Source organism: Pleurodeles waltl, chromosome 12 (assembly GCF_031143425.1).
Source record: "Pleurodeles waltl isolate 20211129_DDA chromosome 12, aPleWal1.hap1.20221129, whole genome shotgun sequence".
NCBI classification, from domain to species: domain Eukaryota; kingdom Metazoa; phylum Chordata; class Amphibia; order Caudata; family Salamandridae; genus Pleurodeles; species Pleurodeles waltl.
Window position 1 is genome coordinate 658015054 of NC_090451.1, and position 19585 is coordinate 658034638.

General features: G+C 43.7%; 1 protein-coding gene across 2 annotated transcripts in view; it reads left to right on the forward strand.

Annotated features, from left to right (window-relative positions):
* Positions 1-19243, forward strand: part of EFNA4 (ephrin A4) — a 163382-nt gene extending 144139 nt beyond the window's left edge. Inside the window, exons 4-6 of one of the 2 annotated variants that reach the window (XM_069218407.1) lie at positions 9384-9479; positions 14122-14982; positions 16190-19243. In XM_069218407.1, coding sequence (XP_069074508.1) covers positions 9384-9479; positions 14122-14222 — 197 coding nt within the window. In that variant the 3' untranslated portion in view covers positions 14223-14982; positions 16190-19243. Of the gene's footprint in view, positions 1-9383; positions 9480-14121; positions 14983-16189 lie in introns of those variants that run through there. The other variant, XM_069218406.1, reaches the window with a different exon arrangement.
* Positions 19244-19585: the final 342 nt, after the last annotated feature.

A 19585-nucleotide genomic window follows, 5' to 3' on the forward strand; every position in this document is an offset into this window, starting at 1 on the left:
GGCTTTGGAGAAAGCCACCACCTCATTTCTTTGGAATGGGCGAGACGCGGGTGGCCACACAGCACTTTCGGGGGGAGGGGTATACGACTGGGGACTGGGCATGGCTGATCCCTATCTGTATTATCTGGCGACCCAACTTCTGGTTGTGCATGATTGGTTTACTGGGGGGTGGGCAGACCCGGCCTGCCAGGTGGAGCTGGAGGTGCTGTGCTTCCCCCGTATCCTAGATTTTCTCTATGGCTCGCCGCTCCCCGGGGACATGGAACTGGTAACTAGAGTGGTCTTCCTTGTGTGGTGCATGCCACTGCGGCACACCCACTGGAACACTGTTATCACCCGACAGACCCCGCTGTGGCACGGGAAATGGCTGAGTGAGTCGGCGGCACTGGACGGGTTCACAGAATGGGACCTGCTAGGTATATCACACGTGGGAGACGTATGGAAAGGGGACGCAATTAAATCCTTTCAGGAGCTGCAGGCTGATTTTCAATTGGCCCGCACACAGTTTTTCAGGTACCTCCAGCTCCGACATGCCCTGGGCACTCAATTGACCCCTGCTGACCCGATACCAGAATTCAGTCCACTTGAGGCCAAGCTGCTCATGGGCTATTTAGGGAGGAAAGGTGTTTCCCAAATGTATAAATGATTGGAATTTGACGAACTTTTAAAATGTGATGCCAGGGTGACTCCTACCTTGGTGCCAGCCATGCATGTACCTTTACCCTGCCACAGGCTAAATGTCTACCTCGATCATCTGAGCCCCACCTCAAAAAAACAACTTTAAGAGGGGCAAAACTGCTGTGCCCTGAAGGCTATCAGTGACTCAACAAAAAGCTCTTGGGAGAGGGCGTGGTCAAGTGAGCGGCTGTGGGCGTCCACACATTAAAAGATGCGGCACACCCTACCTGGAGGCATGAATATTGTTCTGCAAAGCGATGCTGCACAGTAAAACCTGTTTTCTGGATGTTTTATGAAAAATTGGTATGGCTACTCATGTATTTCAGAGCTACATGCACAGTTTCGTAATAAAGCCCCCACCCCCCTCCCAGTGCTTAATTTGTAAATAAAAAGGTGCTGGTGCCCAAAGCCCTCCTCTTAAACACGCGGCTGCTGCAATTAAATGTGCGAACAGGCAATACTGAGGCGGCGTAATCCTGAAGCCATCTCGGGCCTCTTCAATCCATATAAAACCACTCCCTGCCCCTTCAGCTCACTCTTGCACCTTTCTACTTTCTCCCTTTGGGGGCGTTTATTCGTTTTTCCCTTCATCCGTCTTTCCCATATGTGTCTTTTGCTCGCAGCAAATGCTTGAGGCAGAATAATAAGCCCCGGCCCTCAAAAATAAGTGCTGGTGCTCAGCACCGGAAACAACAAGCACAAATTAAGCACTGCCCACTCAAAAAAAAATATCTTGACCTGGGGGACCGATCTCTGGTGGAAGATTGGAAAAAGCAGGGAAAACCTGCAGTGCTACTGCTGTCTTTGAGTTTAACGCTTCTAATGGGAGTTAAACAAACAGCATGTCTGCAGATAATCCTTTCTGCTTGTCTCAGCCTGAAGTCGTTAAACTATTTTTTTGTTTCCTTAAAAGCTTCATCTGTCTGCCTTATTGCATGCTATACATATGTAGGGCAAAGTACAAAATTGCAACGTAAGCTGTGAAAGAGCAGGCATTGTTGCAATCATCAGAGCTTTTTCATATCATGGATGGGTAGGGACTGTCTCACAATTGCATTAAAAAAGGCACTCGTGTGTACCTTTGCTTCTTACAAATCAGAAATGAGATTAAAATACTTGATAGTATTACTAATGGTAAATGTGCATTTTTGTATCAGAACTTGCTTGACAGTTGTGTGAAAGAGTTCATTGAGTCGGCAACTGCCCCACTCGACCACAAGCCACTGTCAGTGTTGCTGATGAACTCTGTTACCTTGTTTGCTCACTGGGTTGATATTTGGGCAGGTTTGATTACTGAGAAGATAAAGAATTTCCTTAAAGCAAGTTTTTTTTCTGAGATTTAAATTTGTTCCTGGGTTAGCATGGGTACATTTATAAATGTAGTAGAGATCTCTGACCAAGTTATCCTCCATCCTGCTCTGAGCCTCTCATTCAACTGTGATCCATCCAACCCACTTTGGATTTTGTTATTCACGAACACATCAACATCTATTGACATGTACAGCTGATGGACCCATAAACAAGGGAAACCAACTACTTACAAATCATGTGGAGCATCTTAACAATCAATTACCCAAAACCTAGGAAAGCAAGCTCTCACCACTGTTAAGTACAGAGTAAACAATATTCAAAGACATGGACTACACTTCTAGATCAAACAGGTCGGAACCACCATCCTCCCTGTGAGTGACCTCAGAAACGTCCCAAACATACACATACTTCACATGGGCATGGAGAAAGATCACAAAATTACCCCCCACCGACCATGGAAAACCCAACGCCTATTCCAAACCAAGCACACTCTTCAAGAATGGTTGCCTACAGACACTTCCAATGGAACCCCCCCACCCCATACTCCAAGGGGAAAACTAAAATTGCAGAGTGGATAGACACTAAAAAGCTTTGAGGCTAAATAATAGGACAATGTCATCCTTATGAAAAACATATATTATACAAGTTACACAGAAGCCATATGTTGCATTGTGTATTTCTAGAGCAGCATTTGACAAGTCATGACAGTGTTTTAACTTAAATGGGCCTGTCACTACTGCTTCTTCAGCTTCTTTTTGACTGTTGAGATGAAGTACATTTATCTGAAGGTGTGCATTGCATACATTATCACTCTGATGCTGTTAGCCTTTTTAGAACGTAAACTCCAATTTTCTGGGACTTCTGTGCCCTAGCCTCCTGGAAAGCCTTACACAGTGACACACCCTTTCTGTCTCTACCTCCTTGTCCCTCTCCGTTCCAAGCTGAGTGTTCTGCTGCTGAGGTGATGGAGCCTACAGACTCAGTCATTCTTAAACCAAAAGGTCTTTACCATTTTCTACACCTTCCTATCTGCTACTACGTGAAACACCCAGCAATCAGCTTCATGTTTTAGTCTTGTCTACCAGACGATTGCAAAATTACCTAATTCCAGTTTACAGTAGACTTAGAGCCTATTCCTTACAACTGGTTGACTTTATTGTCACTGTCATTTGCTTGCATTTTATTTGTTAACTTGTATTGGCTTTTCTTCTACTTTTGTTTGTCCCTACCTTGGGGCATAGCCTCATTACTAGTTTCCTTCAATATTTTTTTTCAAGCACTACTTTTTTCTTTGTGGTTAAGCACGCCATGAGAGTTTATCTCTTTTCTGGCTGTCCCCCTTGTGTGTTTCTCTCTACCCGTGCCGTAAACCGTGTTGCTGTCTCTCTCACCTGTGTACTTCTCCTTCACCCCGCTTCGTATTGTGCTCGCCCTTGTAGGCCTCTACCATTTACTTTGTCTCCTGTGAGTGCTGTTTCATCCTGCCATCCTCCGTTGTTGCCACGTTCCACATTGCTGTTCCCCTCCCGCTTCCCGTTGCTACCTCATCCCCTCACACACGTTTTTTTTTTTTAATGTCATTTTTTTCAAACAGCGGACCAGGCAGCAAATTGCTGCCAGCCTATTCACTTTAAAAGTGCTTTTGCACTACTTATACTTCCACTTCAGTTTTATTTACTGTTTCATCTCAGATCAGTAAATAATAAAATGGCACCCAAATCATTTTGTCGGCAAGCATGCGTAATAGAGCATGCACAAACCTGCTACAATGAAACAGCCGCATGGATGGGTTATTGCGCCTTTTTGTAATTTTTTTTAGCTTTTTGTTATGCTGCACAACATCTTGACAATGCTTTACAGCATGGCTGAAATGCATTGCAAAGCCCATAGATCCCAAAAGCAAGACCTACTGAATTTGCGAGCAGGGCTGTACTGGGAAAGAAAATAGGTCCAGGCATCAAAATAAAGGTGGTTTGCAGTAGATAAAATATTGGCACACATTTGCAGATCGGGGCAGTTTTGATTTTTTAGAGCCACATAGGTATTTTGTGAGGTACAGGAGATACGGGAGATAGCATTCTTTAATACTCGCTGCAGGCAACGTTTGTGGTAATATATGGGAAACCAACAGTAAAAACCAGCCAACCTGACTATGAAAAAGCCCCACAAACCACCCCCTACACTGACCTGGCAGACCTGTTCTATTGGCACCATGTGGCCATGAGAACAGGGACTAAGGTGTGTCACATCCATACATGGTACCTGCACACAAATCATGTTATTAAAATAGCTGTGAAAATGCTTTACTGTCCTCACAGTAGGTGACAGCCATACCCAAAGCTTGAGAATAGGGAATATTCGGGATGCAAGAGTACTTTGTGCAGCACAGGTTTTTCACACTGGTAGTATAAAATCAGAGGTCACCCCATACCCCCCTACATCTGTGTTACTATCACACTTTAAAGCCTGCTTATCCTCTTTTTCTTCAGCATCTGAAAAGTACCTCTGATGCAGTGAGCATTTCCACTCCGAGAAATTCGCCATATTTTCAGCAGTAAAATATATAGGGGGTCATCCGCCAGAGTTCCCCCGACAGAACACCGCTCCGCGGTCTGAAGACCGCCGCGGTGATTCTGTGTTTCCCGCTGGGCTGGCGGGCGACCGCCAGAAGGCCGGCCGCCAGCCCAGCGGGAAACCCCTTCCCACGAGGAAGCCGGCTCCAAATGGAGCCGGCGGAGTGGGAAGGTGCGACGGGTGCAGTTGCACCCGTCGCAAATTTCAGTGTCTGCTAAGCAGACACTGAAATTCTTTGTGGGGCCCTCTTACGGGGGCCCCTGCAGTGCCCATGCCATTGGCATGGGCACTGCAGGGGCCCCCAGGGGCCCCACGACACCCCATACCGCCATCCTGTTCCTGGCGGGCGAACCGCCAGGAACAGGATGGCGGTATGGGGTGTCGGAATCCCCATGGCGGCGCAGCAAGCTGCGCCGCCATGGAGGATTCCTGAGGGCAGCGGAAAACCGGCGGGAGACCGCCGGTTTTCCCTTTCTGACCGCGGCCAAACCGCTGCGGTCAGAATGCCCTTGAGAGCACCGCCAGCCTGTTGGCGGTGCTCTCGTGGTCGTTGACCCCATAATGTTAACCGCAGTGGAAATAACTTTCTCTGATTGCCAGACTGAAGTTCGTAACTCCTTAAGTGCGGGCGTCAGCCAATGGGAAACTGAGAAGGGGGATAAAGGACCCTCAAGTTCTTTGCATCAGAGGGATTCCTTTATTTTATTTTACGCTCAAGAAGAGCTTCTGTGCAGCCCAAGGGTTTTTTTTTTTTTTTTTTTTTTTTTGTAATTATGATCAGCACATCCTAAAGTGAAAGCAAACCAAGCAAATTGGCTCGTTTTCAGTGCTCAAGGGCATATCTGAACCCATGAGCATTAATTGAGGTGGGAGAGGTATCACTGAAAAGGGGAGAATCTCCCCTTTCCAATGATATATCTCTATCAAGTGGATTCCTGCTTGGGGGTGCCACAGGAGAGTGATCCCTAGGCAGGGATCCACCGACTAGACACCAGGAATTTGTTTTAGGGAACATAACCCCCCAGAATGCAGAAAGCCCACTAGATACAAGTGTTTTCTAGCTTGCTGTTTTTTTAGGCAAGGGCCTTCACTTCCTTCATCCCCCTCCCTGGGCCCCATTAGCCTCCCTCCACATCCCCTGGGATTGATGTGGGTGGGGGGCAGAGAGCTCACTAGACACCAGGGACTGCATTTATGCAGTATTTTTTGGTGGATGAAGCACCCCCCCTGGTTGTTGGCCTGTGCTCCCCCACCCTGGGACTCAATGGACTTTCTGCCTCCTGGGGGCTGGATTGGGGTATTCACCCCCCATCTGCCCCACTGGAAGGGCAGAAAGCCAATTAGACACCAGGGACTGTCTTTAGGCAGTATTTATTGGGAGGGGGAGTGAACCCCTGAGCATGGTCCAGTCCTTCCCCACCTCCCGGGGGTGTGGACAGGCTACTCATCCTCAATCCATTCCCACTTGTGTGTTGAACCACTAGACACCAGGGATTTGACACTTGGGGCAAATAAAGGGGGCAGCCAATGAACTCTGGCATTGGGAATAAACAAATCTTTCTGCCTCGCTCCCAACCAGGGGCAGACATCGGGTTTGCTCCCATTTTGCCAGGGGGCGAGGGGAGAGAAAAAAAAGCCCATTAGATACCAGGGATTCCAAAATGGTGCCAAAACGAAACAAAAGGATGGGACTGTATACCCTGGGGCCTTCCCTCACCCCAGCCCAAAAAGGACAAACCAGACTTTTTGCACCCCCCACCCCCACCAGGATAGACAGGGGGTTTGCCACCAGTTTTCCCCCAGGCACCAAAAACCTCATAGGGTGGCAGAAATATATATTTTTATAAGATAGTGGAGTGAGTCTGGCCCATTCTTACATCAGGCCCCACCCTCACCCCTAAAGCCTCAACAGTCTTTCTGCATCCCTGCAGACTAAAACATTCTATCCCAAATGGCAAGCAAGAGGACACTTGATTTTTTTGGGTGCTGTGTTTGCATATGGACCAGGAGAGGGGGGCTAAATCGCCGTACCTTTCCATGGTGAACGCTTTTAGGGTAGATCGACACCTGTGGAAAACAGTTCCGAAAACTAAACATCAATGGGAATCCAGGGTTGTATGCCTTGCATGCACATCCAACATTTTCTTACTCACAATTCATTGCAAACCTCAATCTTTGCCTAAATGTCACATTTTCCTTACATTTCTGCGATGGAAACTCCCAGAATCAACAGGGATCCAGCAGACTTCTACCACCCAGCGTTTCCCCACTGGTCCTGATAAAAACACTATGCCTACTTGTGTGGCTCGGCCTAGTGCCTGCGACGGGAACAGATTAAACTAGGGTCAATTGGCCTTGGTTTGATCCGTTCCTGTCACAGGCACTAGGTCCAGCCACAAAAGTGGGTCAGCATTTTTATCAGGACAAGTGGAGTATCGCTGGGTGGTAAGAATGTTGTGGATTCCAGTTGATTCCCGAAGTTTCCCTCACTGAAATATAAGGAGCATGTGTAATTTTAGGCACATTTTGAGGTTTGTAGAGGCTTCTGGATAAAATTACCTAGTGAGAGCCACACAAGTCACTTCAGCCCAGATTCCCTTAGGTGTCTAGCTGTAAAAAAAAAAATCAGGTGTGCTAGGTCTCCCTAGGTGCTGGCTGAATTGGGACCCATGGTCCATAGCTACCAAGATTGCAAAAACAAAAGTATCAGTTTTCATTGAACAAATGTGATGTGCCCATGTTGCGTTTTGGGCCATTTTCTGTCGCTCTAGGCCTACCCACACAACTAAGGATGTGGGAACATAGAATAGTAGAACATTTGTTATTACCAATTGGAGTTCGCTTTATTTGTGCTTTCCAAATGTGAGACAATGTGTAAGAAATTAGACATTTTGAAAAATGCCCTCTGAATCACATGCTCCTGTGGGTACCAACAAATTCAGAGAAGTACAAATATCCACTTGCCCTAAACTCCACATCTGCTGCCTAATTCAGAAATACATAGGTTTCCTTGATACCCATTTTTCACATATTTCAAAAAATGAATTGGTCTATACTAGGTACACAATGAAAAACCATTTTAAGGTGCAGCTCAGTTGTTGGCTTTGGGTACCTCGGGTTCTTGGACAACCTACAAACCCTATATGTCTCTGCAACAAAAATGGTACAGCAGATGTAATGGTATATTGCTTTTGTAAATTGGCCATCATAGTAAAAAGTTACAGGGGAAACGCCACAAATGGTTGTCCTACCGATTTTTCAATTTTTCTTTATTTAAAAAGTAAGTTTCCTTGGGAAATCTCCAGAGATCCACACGTATGACCCCTTGTTGAATTCGGAATTTTGTCTACATCTCAAAAATCTATAGTTTTCCTAGATCACCCCTGGGTTTCACACTAGTTTCCACCACAAACTGGAAGTCGATTGAAAGTACAAAAATAGTAACAATGTGGTAAAAATAGTTTTTTTTTATTCTGCTCTACATGTCCCTGAAAGCTGGGATGCCATGGACTTTAGCACAGCAAACTTTTTGTTGATGCCATTTTTTGGAAAAAAAGAGACCTGTACTTTGATGGAGCATGTTTTTCCTATTTTTCACAAAATAACTCAACGTTCAGCTATATTTTGCCTATTTTCTTCACCTTCTACAGGTGAATCCACAAACTTTGTGAACCTTTAGAGTCCTCATGATGTTGGATAAAAAGGATGCCAATTTTGCATGAATACCTTATGTGGAAAAAAAAAAGCTGTAGTGGCCTAAGCACGAAGTGCATCAGATAGCCAAACAAGAATTTGCAATTCAATGGGCCTCACGTTTGCTCGAGTTAGAGCTATTAGCGTTGTAGGCTCCTAACCAGACTTATCTTGCCAACTGAAAATAAAAATATAAACAGTTTCACATAAGCGAGCCCATGGCCGTGAAGCAAACACACAAAAGGAAACAGAAGTTAACTTGCAGTGAAACGTATCGGCAAAAGTGTAATTATCCATGTTACCTGCAAAAGTGCAATTATCCATGTAACCGGAAAAAGTGCAGTTATCTATGTAAAAGGATCAATGTCATGCAAAAAACGTGACTACTGTCCAGAGAGATTGCGATACCTACGAAACAAAGAGAAAAAGTAGTCCAGAAACCATACGGAAAACATGGAGCCTCGTATATTTTCAGTAGTTGGCAGGTGCCCTCGGGGAGGGCCAAACACCGGAAAACCCATGACGTATGCATCCCTTTCACTAATCAAACCAAGCAAATTTTAAAAGGCAAGCCCACTAACCAACCAAACTGATGGACATGGTTACAAGCCCATAGAGAGATAACAACAGGGACTGTGCGATTTGCGCGCTCGACCCTAAAAATGGTTTACCACTGGCTTGGGATGTGGAGGGAGAGAAGCCAAGGCAGTTAAGAGCTTAAATCATGATGTTTTAGATTTCAGAAAAAAAACCTGTCTCCTCAGTTATGTTGATGTTTGCTCCATCCCCTCCACACTCAGCAACTCTCTTCTGTGTTGAGTTACCAGATTTAAGTGACAGTGAAAACAGTGAGCCTGTTGAAAAGACCAGGGGGCTGGCAGTGTGCAGAGGATGTATATTCTGTCAAAATATGAGCACCTCACACGTGTCTCTTTTATAATGTTCTTTGGATTGGTCCCTTTTGAGGAACAATACATTCTTGCATTCTTGAGAGCGTCTTCTCCACTTACATAACTATACTCCTTATCTCTCCAGTACCAAGCCCATTTGACTTTGAACAACCCTGAATAACAAGCCTACTTGTTTGTATCTTCTAGAAAACTTACTTTTTCTACTCCTTTAAACAGCGAAGCCTGATGCCCAAATTCCCAAATCTCAGCCTCGTGGAAGAGGAGGAGGGGGAGGAGGAGGCGGAGGAAGAGGAGAGGGAGGAAGGCCCAAGGGTAAGTGTTTACTGCTTAAAACTTGCAAATGAGTGAGCAATGGAGGCAGGGTGGGAACTGACAGGCCGAGGTTGAGAAAAGCAGGGGGCTGTGGTGATGTCTAGCTGGGAATAATAGTGAGGTACATTTGTGAGCTCGCTAAAAACAATAATCATTTAATGCAGGATCGAGCAGGCAAGGTACGTTACTAAGGTGTTACTTGTTGGCACAAAATAATTATAATTATTTTAACTCCATGAATTATGTTAAGAAAAAGAAATTAGACAAGGAAACTAAACAAAAAATAGAAGAAATTACCAGCGATATGAACTATGGCCTAACAATAAAATAAACACAATGAAATAATGTTAGTTACAGCCCAAGTCACAGTAACCAATTGTTTAAGGTTAAACAAAATTTGACAAGAAGTCCACTCTTCAAAAATAAAACTGTCACCGCTGCTGCATATAGTCCCCGAGTTATTTCACTAACCATTCCTAGTTCATATATAATTAAGACCTCCTATTGCTAGATTAGTTGAAGTTTCATTAACAATATAAATAGTTCTCCAGAAATTCGAGAGAAACTTTTTGTTTGTGCTGTAGGCTAAAAAACGGGTTTATACGAATGGTTGGAAGGGCACGTGCTAAAAAGTTCGTCAAATAGCTTTCTCAGTTTTTCTGTAGCTTTCGTACACAGTTGTTGCATAAATATAATAGTTTAATATCGAGAATAGTATAAGGGTGTGGGTCTTGATTTTGAGTATTGTTAGGTGAAGTAGAGGATGCCAAACGTACAGGTATGAAGTTAATTGGCCCATGTTTTGACCAAGAAGTGTGTAGTACCTCCAGTCGAGCCATTCTTAAGTACTGAGCAAATTGTTACGAATGATCGGCTAAAGTTCACTGGGAACTGATAATTTTTCAGGAATTTCCTCAATGCAGGTGGTTGTGTTCTTGGATAGAAAGAAAATGTTACATATGTAATTATAGTTCTTCAGTAATGGTATCTTTCATACATTCACATGCTTAAATCACCCCGGTCGCTGAGCTGGAAGTCCCATGTGGCGCATAGAGAGCAGTGCAATGTTAATAATAGTGTGAAAGCTTTTACACAGTCACATTGGGTAGCCTATACACTCATTTTAAAAAGATCTGAAGTACAGCCAGTTAGCGCGTAGCACACTCTACATGAGTCAGCATGTATATATTGTTCTCGAACACTTGTGCTATGTAGTTCAAGTGATGAAGAACAATTTAACAAGGGTAAGCCTGAGCTGTGGACGAGGCTGGGTTGCATGTGAATCTATGAAAGACACCAGTCGGAGAAGTATATTCACAGGTAAGTTTTTATTTCTCCAATACTGACCTTGTGGGCAGGGAAACTTAAAAGAAAACTCCTGCAAGGTGGTAGCAATGCCATATTCCGCTGCTGGGTACCAAGGTGCCCCAGTTTTAAAAATAAATGTAAAAGAAAAGCGTTACAGGTTCCTGCACATCCCATGGGGCCACTTGCAGGGATCCAGCGGGCCCTGTGGCTCCCTTCGTGGCTCAAACATAAATGAAGGATGTGGGTGTACCAGGTAGGCACCGGGACATGTAAAAATGTATTTAAAAAAGAAAAGAATAAATAATAAACAAGTGTCAGGAGCCGCTCATTTACTATTTTCTGCTCCAATGCAAGGAGTGCTTCATAATGCCCTGCAAGGCCTTTTAATGATTTGTTTTAGCCGTGTGGTGCCTCTGAAAGGGGCAGAGGCACCACCAAGCATTTTTTTAATGTTGTGGGGGCTGCAAGGCTAAAGGAATAATCTGACACAAGCTGTAGGAACCAATCTGACTAAGGCTATAGGAACCCAGATCACTGTTTCTTCTGAAGTCTGCATGGTCCGACTTTAAAGATCACATCCATATTGCCAAGTATCATGATCCTCATCTCTATGTCCCTTGAAAGGTGGGTAGGAAACTCTGGCATTAGAATCTTATTTCTGTCTAGGTTCAACCGAATAAACATCTTCCATCTCACCGCATTTCTCGTCATCTGGGTCCTGAAATTTGACTTTAAAATTTGGTTGGAATGTGTTCAGGTCCTAAAAGTCTATCATTATCAAACTCATCCTTAGACCTCTGAGGTGGATATGTAGATGCCCTACTAGGTGATGTAAGGTCTGGCATATTTAGCATTGGAATTACTTTTTCTGGGACCGTAGTAATCTTGGAAGATCCAGTTTTTAGCGAGGTTGATGGATAGTTATTGTTATCTTGGATAGTGTTGTAGTTGGTGTTGCCATCAAAACTGTTGTCAACTGAGTCGTTGTAAGTGATGTTGGCCTCAACAGTAGTTTCTGCGATGGTGTCAATAAGGATTTCTCACAAGTCAGTGCCAGTGAATGGACTTCATTTTTCTTTGTCGATATAGTCTAGTTGACGATGTCTTTGCCAACAAAGATGCCATCACTTGTCTCATCGATGATGATGTCATTGTCTTTGATTTTTAAACTGTCTCTTCAGAGAGCTTTCTTGGGTGGAAGGCTCAGATAACGAGTCATGGCTTGACTTAGAAGAGGTCCCTTCAGTCAGCATGACCACATCAGGAATCAACTCAACTTCTCTCACAGATTTTTGTGTGATATTCTGGGGGGAGGGGCGATCCTCAAAGGTTGAGGATTTTGTTTTAGATTATGTTTTTGAGGAGCACTTGGAGTGAGAATTCACTTTTTGTGCTTTAGCTGAGGATTCTGAAGCACCCTCACACTACACTTCAGAGGTATGAGTCTCTCCTGATTTTGATTTTTGGAGCGATAGCAGAAATGTACTATCCTGGCTCAGGATATAACCAAATATACTGTCCTTGTGTGGTCTTCAGAACAATTTTTTTCCTGGCACAGGTTCCAAATGTCTAAAAAGACCTTTTTTTAAGAAGAATTAGCCATATCAAATCTTAAAAATGACGGCTATTCTTTCAGAAATAGAGAAAACAGGAGATATAACCAATCCATCTATGACTGATTAAACAGAGCTCGACTCCCTTCACACAAGATTGTATTGAAAATCTGACAGTGGTACCTGGGTAGGGAACAATGAAGAGTGTACTGTGAGATGATTGGCTGAATTTTGTATATTTTTAAAATGATGTGACTAGGGTACAACTTTGACTACTTCAAAGCTTTCTGTCTATGTTTAACATTGCACTGCCCTTTATATTTACTGTGGGACTCCCATCTTGACAACGGGAATGATTGAAGCATGTGAATCTATGAAAGATCCAGTATTGGAGAAACTGGAACATTCCGCGGTACGGAAGCATCATCTGCAGCCTTAGAGCCCTGCTCTGTGTTTTTTATTATCTAAGCTTTGTACTTCCGTTGCACAGGGAGCTGCAAGACCTGAACGTTTAGGGGGATATTTTAGAAGACTTTCCCTCAACAGTATCAACAGAACATCAACATACTTTGGAAAGTATAATCCAGAATTAGCAATGTGTGTTACAGAGAAATGAACATGTCACATTACCTTAACTGGGTGAAGGTTTGAGGTCATGAAACATGCTAGCTGCCCAAGGGGAGCTAGACACCCTTTTGAAGAGGTTGTGGTGGGTCTTTGTGTGTATTGTGGACCAGGGTCCATGGGAGATGAGTGAGCCTGGTTTACTTGGGTGATAGTTATGATCCTTGTATAATGTGGGGCCCTGGTCATGTGGATTTCAGGTGGACCTGAATCCCTCTGTATGTGTTGGGCCTGCTATATTTAGGTGAGTGGTGATATAGGGACCCATTGAAGAAGGGTGTGGTGAGGCTGTTGGGTGAGTGTGGTGCTTCGTCGCTGGTGAGGGGGAAGAGTTGAACACAGTTAGGTAAAGAGCAAACCTGTGATCCTAGGGCTAGGTGTGACTTGATCATACTATCTGTGGGACAGGAGCAGACCAGATGCCATGGGCAAAAGGTGGGCAAAGGTACCATTGGACGAACGACGAAGCACTTCCCTGGCAGACTGTCTTGTGTAATACTGGCAGCTTTCATAGATTCACATACTGTGCCGTAATATTCTCCTTCATTGTTAGACGAGTGCATGGCAGTAAAAAATAATTTAGCACAATGTTTGAGCCTGTAAAGGATAGCAAACCTGGAGAAGAAAGTTGATTATCAGTAACAAATAGCCTTCCAAGGGGGAGCCTCTGTCACATATTCTTAATTGTAGATTAACTTCAGTGTCAGCCCCCAGTAGCCAGTCTGAAGCTAATCGAAATGCCTGCTTCTTAGAACTATATCTTCTTCGAGAAAGAAAAGTGGCTTGCTTGCACTAGTGTGAAGGCAGGATTTTATAAACTGATGTCAAGAGTTATTCTAGGCTCATAGAATGACAGTGTGTCTTTTAGTTCAGAAATACATTTTTTACCTGTAACAATAATTCTCAAGTTGTCAGTCCAGTTCCCAAATGCCAGGTTGATAATTCTGAGAACATATTTCTGGTTATAATAGCCAATACTGGGTACTATTGTCACGGACTAAGAACTTTTTATATACCAGCTTCCTCTTCCCTTCCCTTCCCTTGCCTACCTTCCTAGTGGGGTTCATAAGTAGGGTTGTGGTAAGACCGTTAATCAGCTGCCTGCCTTTAGATTGCTTAAAGTGACTGTACTTTCTATTCATTCCTTCATTTTGCAGATGGTACAAGGTCAGCCGGTGGGTCGATGAGGCAGATACCGCTAGATGCACGACTTCTACTTCTGTGCTTCGGCCTAACACTCATTCTTCTCTGGAACTGAAGAAGCTTGCTGCTTTTTTTTTTTTTTTTTTTTTTTTAAAGATGCGTGCATCATAATTTTGTTTTTCGTTTTTATTTTACATTTTTTGTGGGTAGAGGACGTTGCACTTTAGATGATGGGAGTTGTACAGAAAGCCTACGTTTTGGAACTTTGACCCTGATACATGAAACCTTTACCTAACCTTCCCTTCATCTCTTATAACAATGCCCCCGTGGCTCCCACTGCGTTAAACAGAAATGGCAGAAGCCTCTCGTTTGAGCCACCTTCAACCCAACAATGTGCCACCTTAAACCCAAATGCAGCCAACTTTGGCATAGCTCTTTGCCGGACCCTGTGACCTTTGGTAGCTCGAAGTAGATGCCATGTCTTTTTCTTTTTAGTTATTTTTCAGATCGAATGGAATTGTACATGTGTGTGGATTTTAAAAGCCAAAGACGATACTATCCAATGAATTTCACACCTAAGTGCTTTAGCAGAACGACCAAGGGCTACGTTCCCAACTCAGACAGGCACAGTTTGACAGAAGATCAACCTCCGAGAGCTTCCACTTCCGAGCCGCCGTAGTCTTCCCAGAGTGTGTGAAGACCTTTCTATGGTCATGGAGACTGGATTCCAAGTCAAATCAAGAAACTGAAGAATACGAATGGGCCGTTCGATATCCACCTCCGTACTGCCCAGTGCTGCCCGTACCAATGCTTTGCCAGACGAGTCTGCAAACGCCAGCGGACCTTGATGTGGAGGACCTCCTGCCACATAGAAAGTAAGTTCTTCTCTGTTTCTCTTTCCATGCTGCACGCATTTGCCCCAAACAGCCATGATTCAAAAAGTGAAGGCGCAATTCAGTGTAAAAATAGTTCCCTCCCCATCTGCTAATGCATTTCATGTGGGAAGCCAAGCATTTAATTTTTTCCTGCAACGTTCTCACTTCCAGTCTGAAAACGAGTGGCAGACAGCTGTGCTCAGTTATATACACGTTGATGGTATTAATGCAGAAGTGCCAGTTGGAAGAGTTGATTCAGAGACCTCTTTACCACGGGGAGTTCTGCCACAGGACGTTCTTTTAGGCTCTACTACTGACATTGTGGCATTAATAATTGTTCATAATGGGACGTTTGATTGCCTAGCCAACGTGATAGATGTTTTGTTCTTTGCAACACCTTCTGAGCAGTATTAGATGTACCACTAAAACAAGGTGGCCACCTTGTTCCATGTCATTGTAGACACTTTTTTGCGCTGGGCTTTCAAAATAGTAAACATTTTAATTTATTAGTTCAATGGAAGCACCCTAACACTGCAACAGTCTGAATTAATTATATTGTCACATAACAGCCAGAGATGGAACCAGTGTCCATCATGGCAAAGGCCAGGTTGCCATCCTGCAGCACAGCGACAGAAATGTGGCATTGTCTGACAGGTTTACCCCCCCCATCAGAGGCTTTGTAATACATTTGTAGACTAAAGGGGGCCATGAACCTGCCTGATCAGGACGGGAGGAAATCACAAGGTAACATACATTACAATCCAGTGAAAGGGAATTATAAACAATCCTTATAGTTCAGAGGTGAATCAGCATCACTGACCCTGGTGGCTGATTGGGTCTTCTTCCTGAGAAGGGTGTGTACTACGAGGCAGATCCTTAGTTATGCTGTACTTATTTCTCATGCTTGTGGGCAGCTGTCTCCTACTGCAAAAGGTGTGTGAATGCTGAACCTTGTCCCCTGTTAATAATTATAGTTATAAGGTTATTTGAATGAGCGCAGCATTTATCTGTAGACTTTAACAAGTTCCAGGTTATACAAATAGTGTTTGTGGAACTGTTTATAAACTCCTGAGTACAAGCATAGTGATTCAAGCAGTCAGCCTTTCATTTGAGTAAGGAGGGCATGTCTGCATTTGGTGAAAGGTAGCATTAAGTAATGTTCAAACTGAATTCTGGTTCCAACTTATCCTGGGTCCTGTCTTTTCAGAACCTTCCATGAGGACACTCTTTAAAAACTAGGCGTCTCCTGGGTAGCCCCGCCGAGGCTTCTACTCCCCCCAGCAAGATGGTGAAGAAGTGATTGCACCAGCCCTTCATCAAGTCCAGAATGTTTCGGGAGAAAATCTACATATTGAACACTACTTTTAGGAGAATGAAAGCTGGTATATCTAATTTTCAGAGGGGAAAGAGGATGACCAGGTTGTTTGAGGAAAGTACTGGCGTCCCGGACATTTTGGGAGGGTGGCTTATTGGAAGAACTGCAGTCGTCTGAAATGTTGGTCACAGCACACATCGTCTTTCTCACTGAAGAATTAAGACTAAGCCTTGATGATGAAACTTTATTAAGAAAAAAATGATTCTGCCCTTAATTATATTTTTGTTTCAGCATTTTGCATTTGAACAGTCTGGAGGTTGGGGGAACGTATACATGAATTATGTGGTATGTTTGTGTACAGTAAGGCAGTCGGTGAACAAGAATGTCGGAACAGCGTTATTGCTCTATCTAGCCTTTCACCGTCAAACCTTGCTACCATGGGGTGGGCGCTTCCTTAAACCTGTTCTTTTTCGTTGTGGTTCAGAGCAGAGACTAATTCAAACCACAATCATGTGTTGAGAGATTTCTGCCTCCTTGCACTTTCCTGTTTATTCCCTGCAAAACACAACACCCCGATCGCAACGGTTCAGTATTCTTTCACCTCTTGTTCTTGTAATATTGTTCTGTTTCCGAAGTGCCATTTTTGCCTTTCTTCCCTTCTTCTGCTTCCCCTATGAAATAGAGGTCAGACTCCAGACCCTCCGTGCTAACTTAACACAATAATGGTGTCATTGGATCCACCAACTTCTCCGATTTTTCATCCCCTGCCTCGTCGAGAGTGAGAGAAGAATCTTGGACTATTGTTAATTGTGTGAACAAAACCCAAGGCAAGCCCATTATGCCAATGCTCTACCTATGCTTGCGGTTAAATTCATGTGGTTTTCAGAGTACTTTGTTAGGGTTAACGCTCATTTATTTTCAAAGATCTACACTCTAATGAGGACTATTGGTGCTGCAAGTTCTTGTCTGCTCAGTTGGAAGTAAAAACGAGGCTGAAAAGTTTTATGAACAATCTTCTAGAATATGCACTCACCTTCACACTTCTTTATTCACCAACACCTGACCTGCATCGATATACACTTTCTGACACACACCAGCAGCTTCATACACAAGCACTAGTACCCACACTCACTTTTTGAAAACACTAAAGTCATGCAGGTTTCTAAAGAACTTGAAAGTAAGTACCCCTTTGCCTACACGCTGTGTAACAGTCAACAATCACATTTATTTCGCACACATTGCCTAACAATTACAAGTTAGCTATGTACGTTATCCATTATACATTCTTTTGTGTTTATCCGTGACAAACTTTCTGTTGGCCTCAGGATCTGCCACTGACACAGATTTATACATTATAGTTGGGTGGCATAAGCAGCCACCTCATTTGTTTAATTCCCTTTCAGTGTCACCCTATCCTAGTTCATGGCTTTTACAATGGTTTGAGAGATAACAATTCTGTAAGAACTCGATGACTATATAGCAGTTTCCTGCTTGCTTTCGGCTATCCTTGTGGGCCTCGCCATAGCCTTGTATACTAAGTGATGCTTTAGAGAGCTTGGCACAAGGGTGTCTCGATGCCCTACCCATGAAACAATGTGTTTTGGGTGGACTTGGCAGACACCACAGGCCCATTAGACTTGGATTTGGGCGTGACAGGCAGAGACACTGCACCACACTTTCGTTAGAACACTGTAGTCCCAAACTTTGTTGATTGCATTTCAATAAGGGAGTTGATAGGTTACCATCAAGTTTCAGTTTCAAAATTGGTCATCGATGTTAACCCACTAAGGTTGGATTTGGATATAACAGACGGTGCTGGCATATGAGACTTGAATTTGAGCAAAACAAGCAGTGCATGTGCCCCATCTTTGGATTTGAACATGGCAGAGAATGCTTACCTATGAGAGTTGTGGTTCGACAAGAAATTTAGGGTTGGCTATGATAAACTGTGCTAGCGCACCATTCTTGGGAACTCTGCTGTTCTCACCTATGTTGCTTCACTAAGCTGTTTTGGTTTGACACAGAAGGGTGCCGTGTTCATTAGACTTTAGAGTGGGGATGGCAGTTGGTGCTGAAACATAAGGTTTTGTTTGGACACAGCAGTTTGTGCTAACTGATCAGGCTTGTGCTTTGGAAATAACATTCAGTGTTATCCATTTAGTTTGGACATGGAAGTCAATACTAACCCATCAGACTTGTTTTTCATATGTGAATGGTGCTAACCCATGTAGCTTGTATTTTGATATGGGAGTCGATGCTAACCTACCAGGCTGGTGTTTGAGCATGGATATCAGTACTAAACCCATCAAGTCTAGATCTGGGCATTACATTCAGTGCTAAAACATTAGACTTGGGTCTGCACATTCGAGTTGATAAAAACCCGTCATGCTTGTGTTTGATGTTAATTTTTTGCTAACTCAGCAGGTTTGGGTTTGGCCATGGCGTGCGGAGTTGGGGCATCAGCCATGAATCTGCGTACTGAAGGAAGCCTGGTGCATCATGCTAGCTGTACATTTTGAAGTGCAGTTGCCCCATAAGGCTTGCACTGAGGAGTGAAGAAATATTCTCTGCCATGAGTTGAGTTAGTAAAGGTAGTGGATCACATGAGGCTTCCAGTGAAGGGCAGTGTCCCTTCATCACACATGGGTCCTGTTTGTAAAAGCAGTGGGTATGAGTATCCTTACACCGAGATATCGAGGCAGTCACACCTATAGTGATGAGTGCATAGTAATCTCCCCCACATGACCACGGTTTGATTATCCTTCTCTGCAGTAGCCCAGAACCCAGGGCTTGTCTTCAGTGAAGAGAACAGACTTTTGTCTTCTGAGAAGATAATAATCAATCGCCACAGTATTCAATGTGTTTACAATTGTAATTTTTTAACTGAATATAAAAATATAACTTTGATAAACGCTGAGCCAAAAATAAAAAATATTTTAAATCATGCACTCGCTCTAAAGCTTCTTAATTTACTTTGGTGGTTAAAATGTTTCTAAATGTATTTCTTGTTCAGGAATATGCATACCATGGGAATTTCGTACTGAAAGTAAACTGGCAAATGAAAGGAATTCGTGGAAAGTCTGCGCATGAGGTGGCTCTTAGGAGCTCTGCAACCCGAAGCTAATCTATGCAGTACACGGACTCTCCATCTATTGCCTATCATAACAGGACAGAATTAAACTGGCAAGGCTGCCAGTTGGTTCCCCATACTGGATTAGCAGCATGGCTATAGGTTAGCGTCCTCTGTTTAACTTTTATCAAACCTCGTTCATGGAAAGCGAAGTTGAC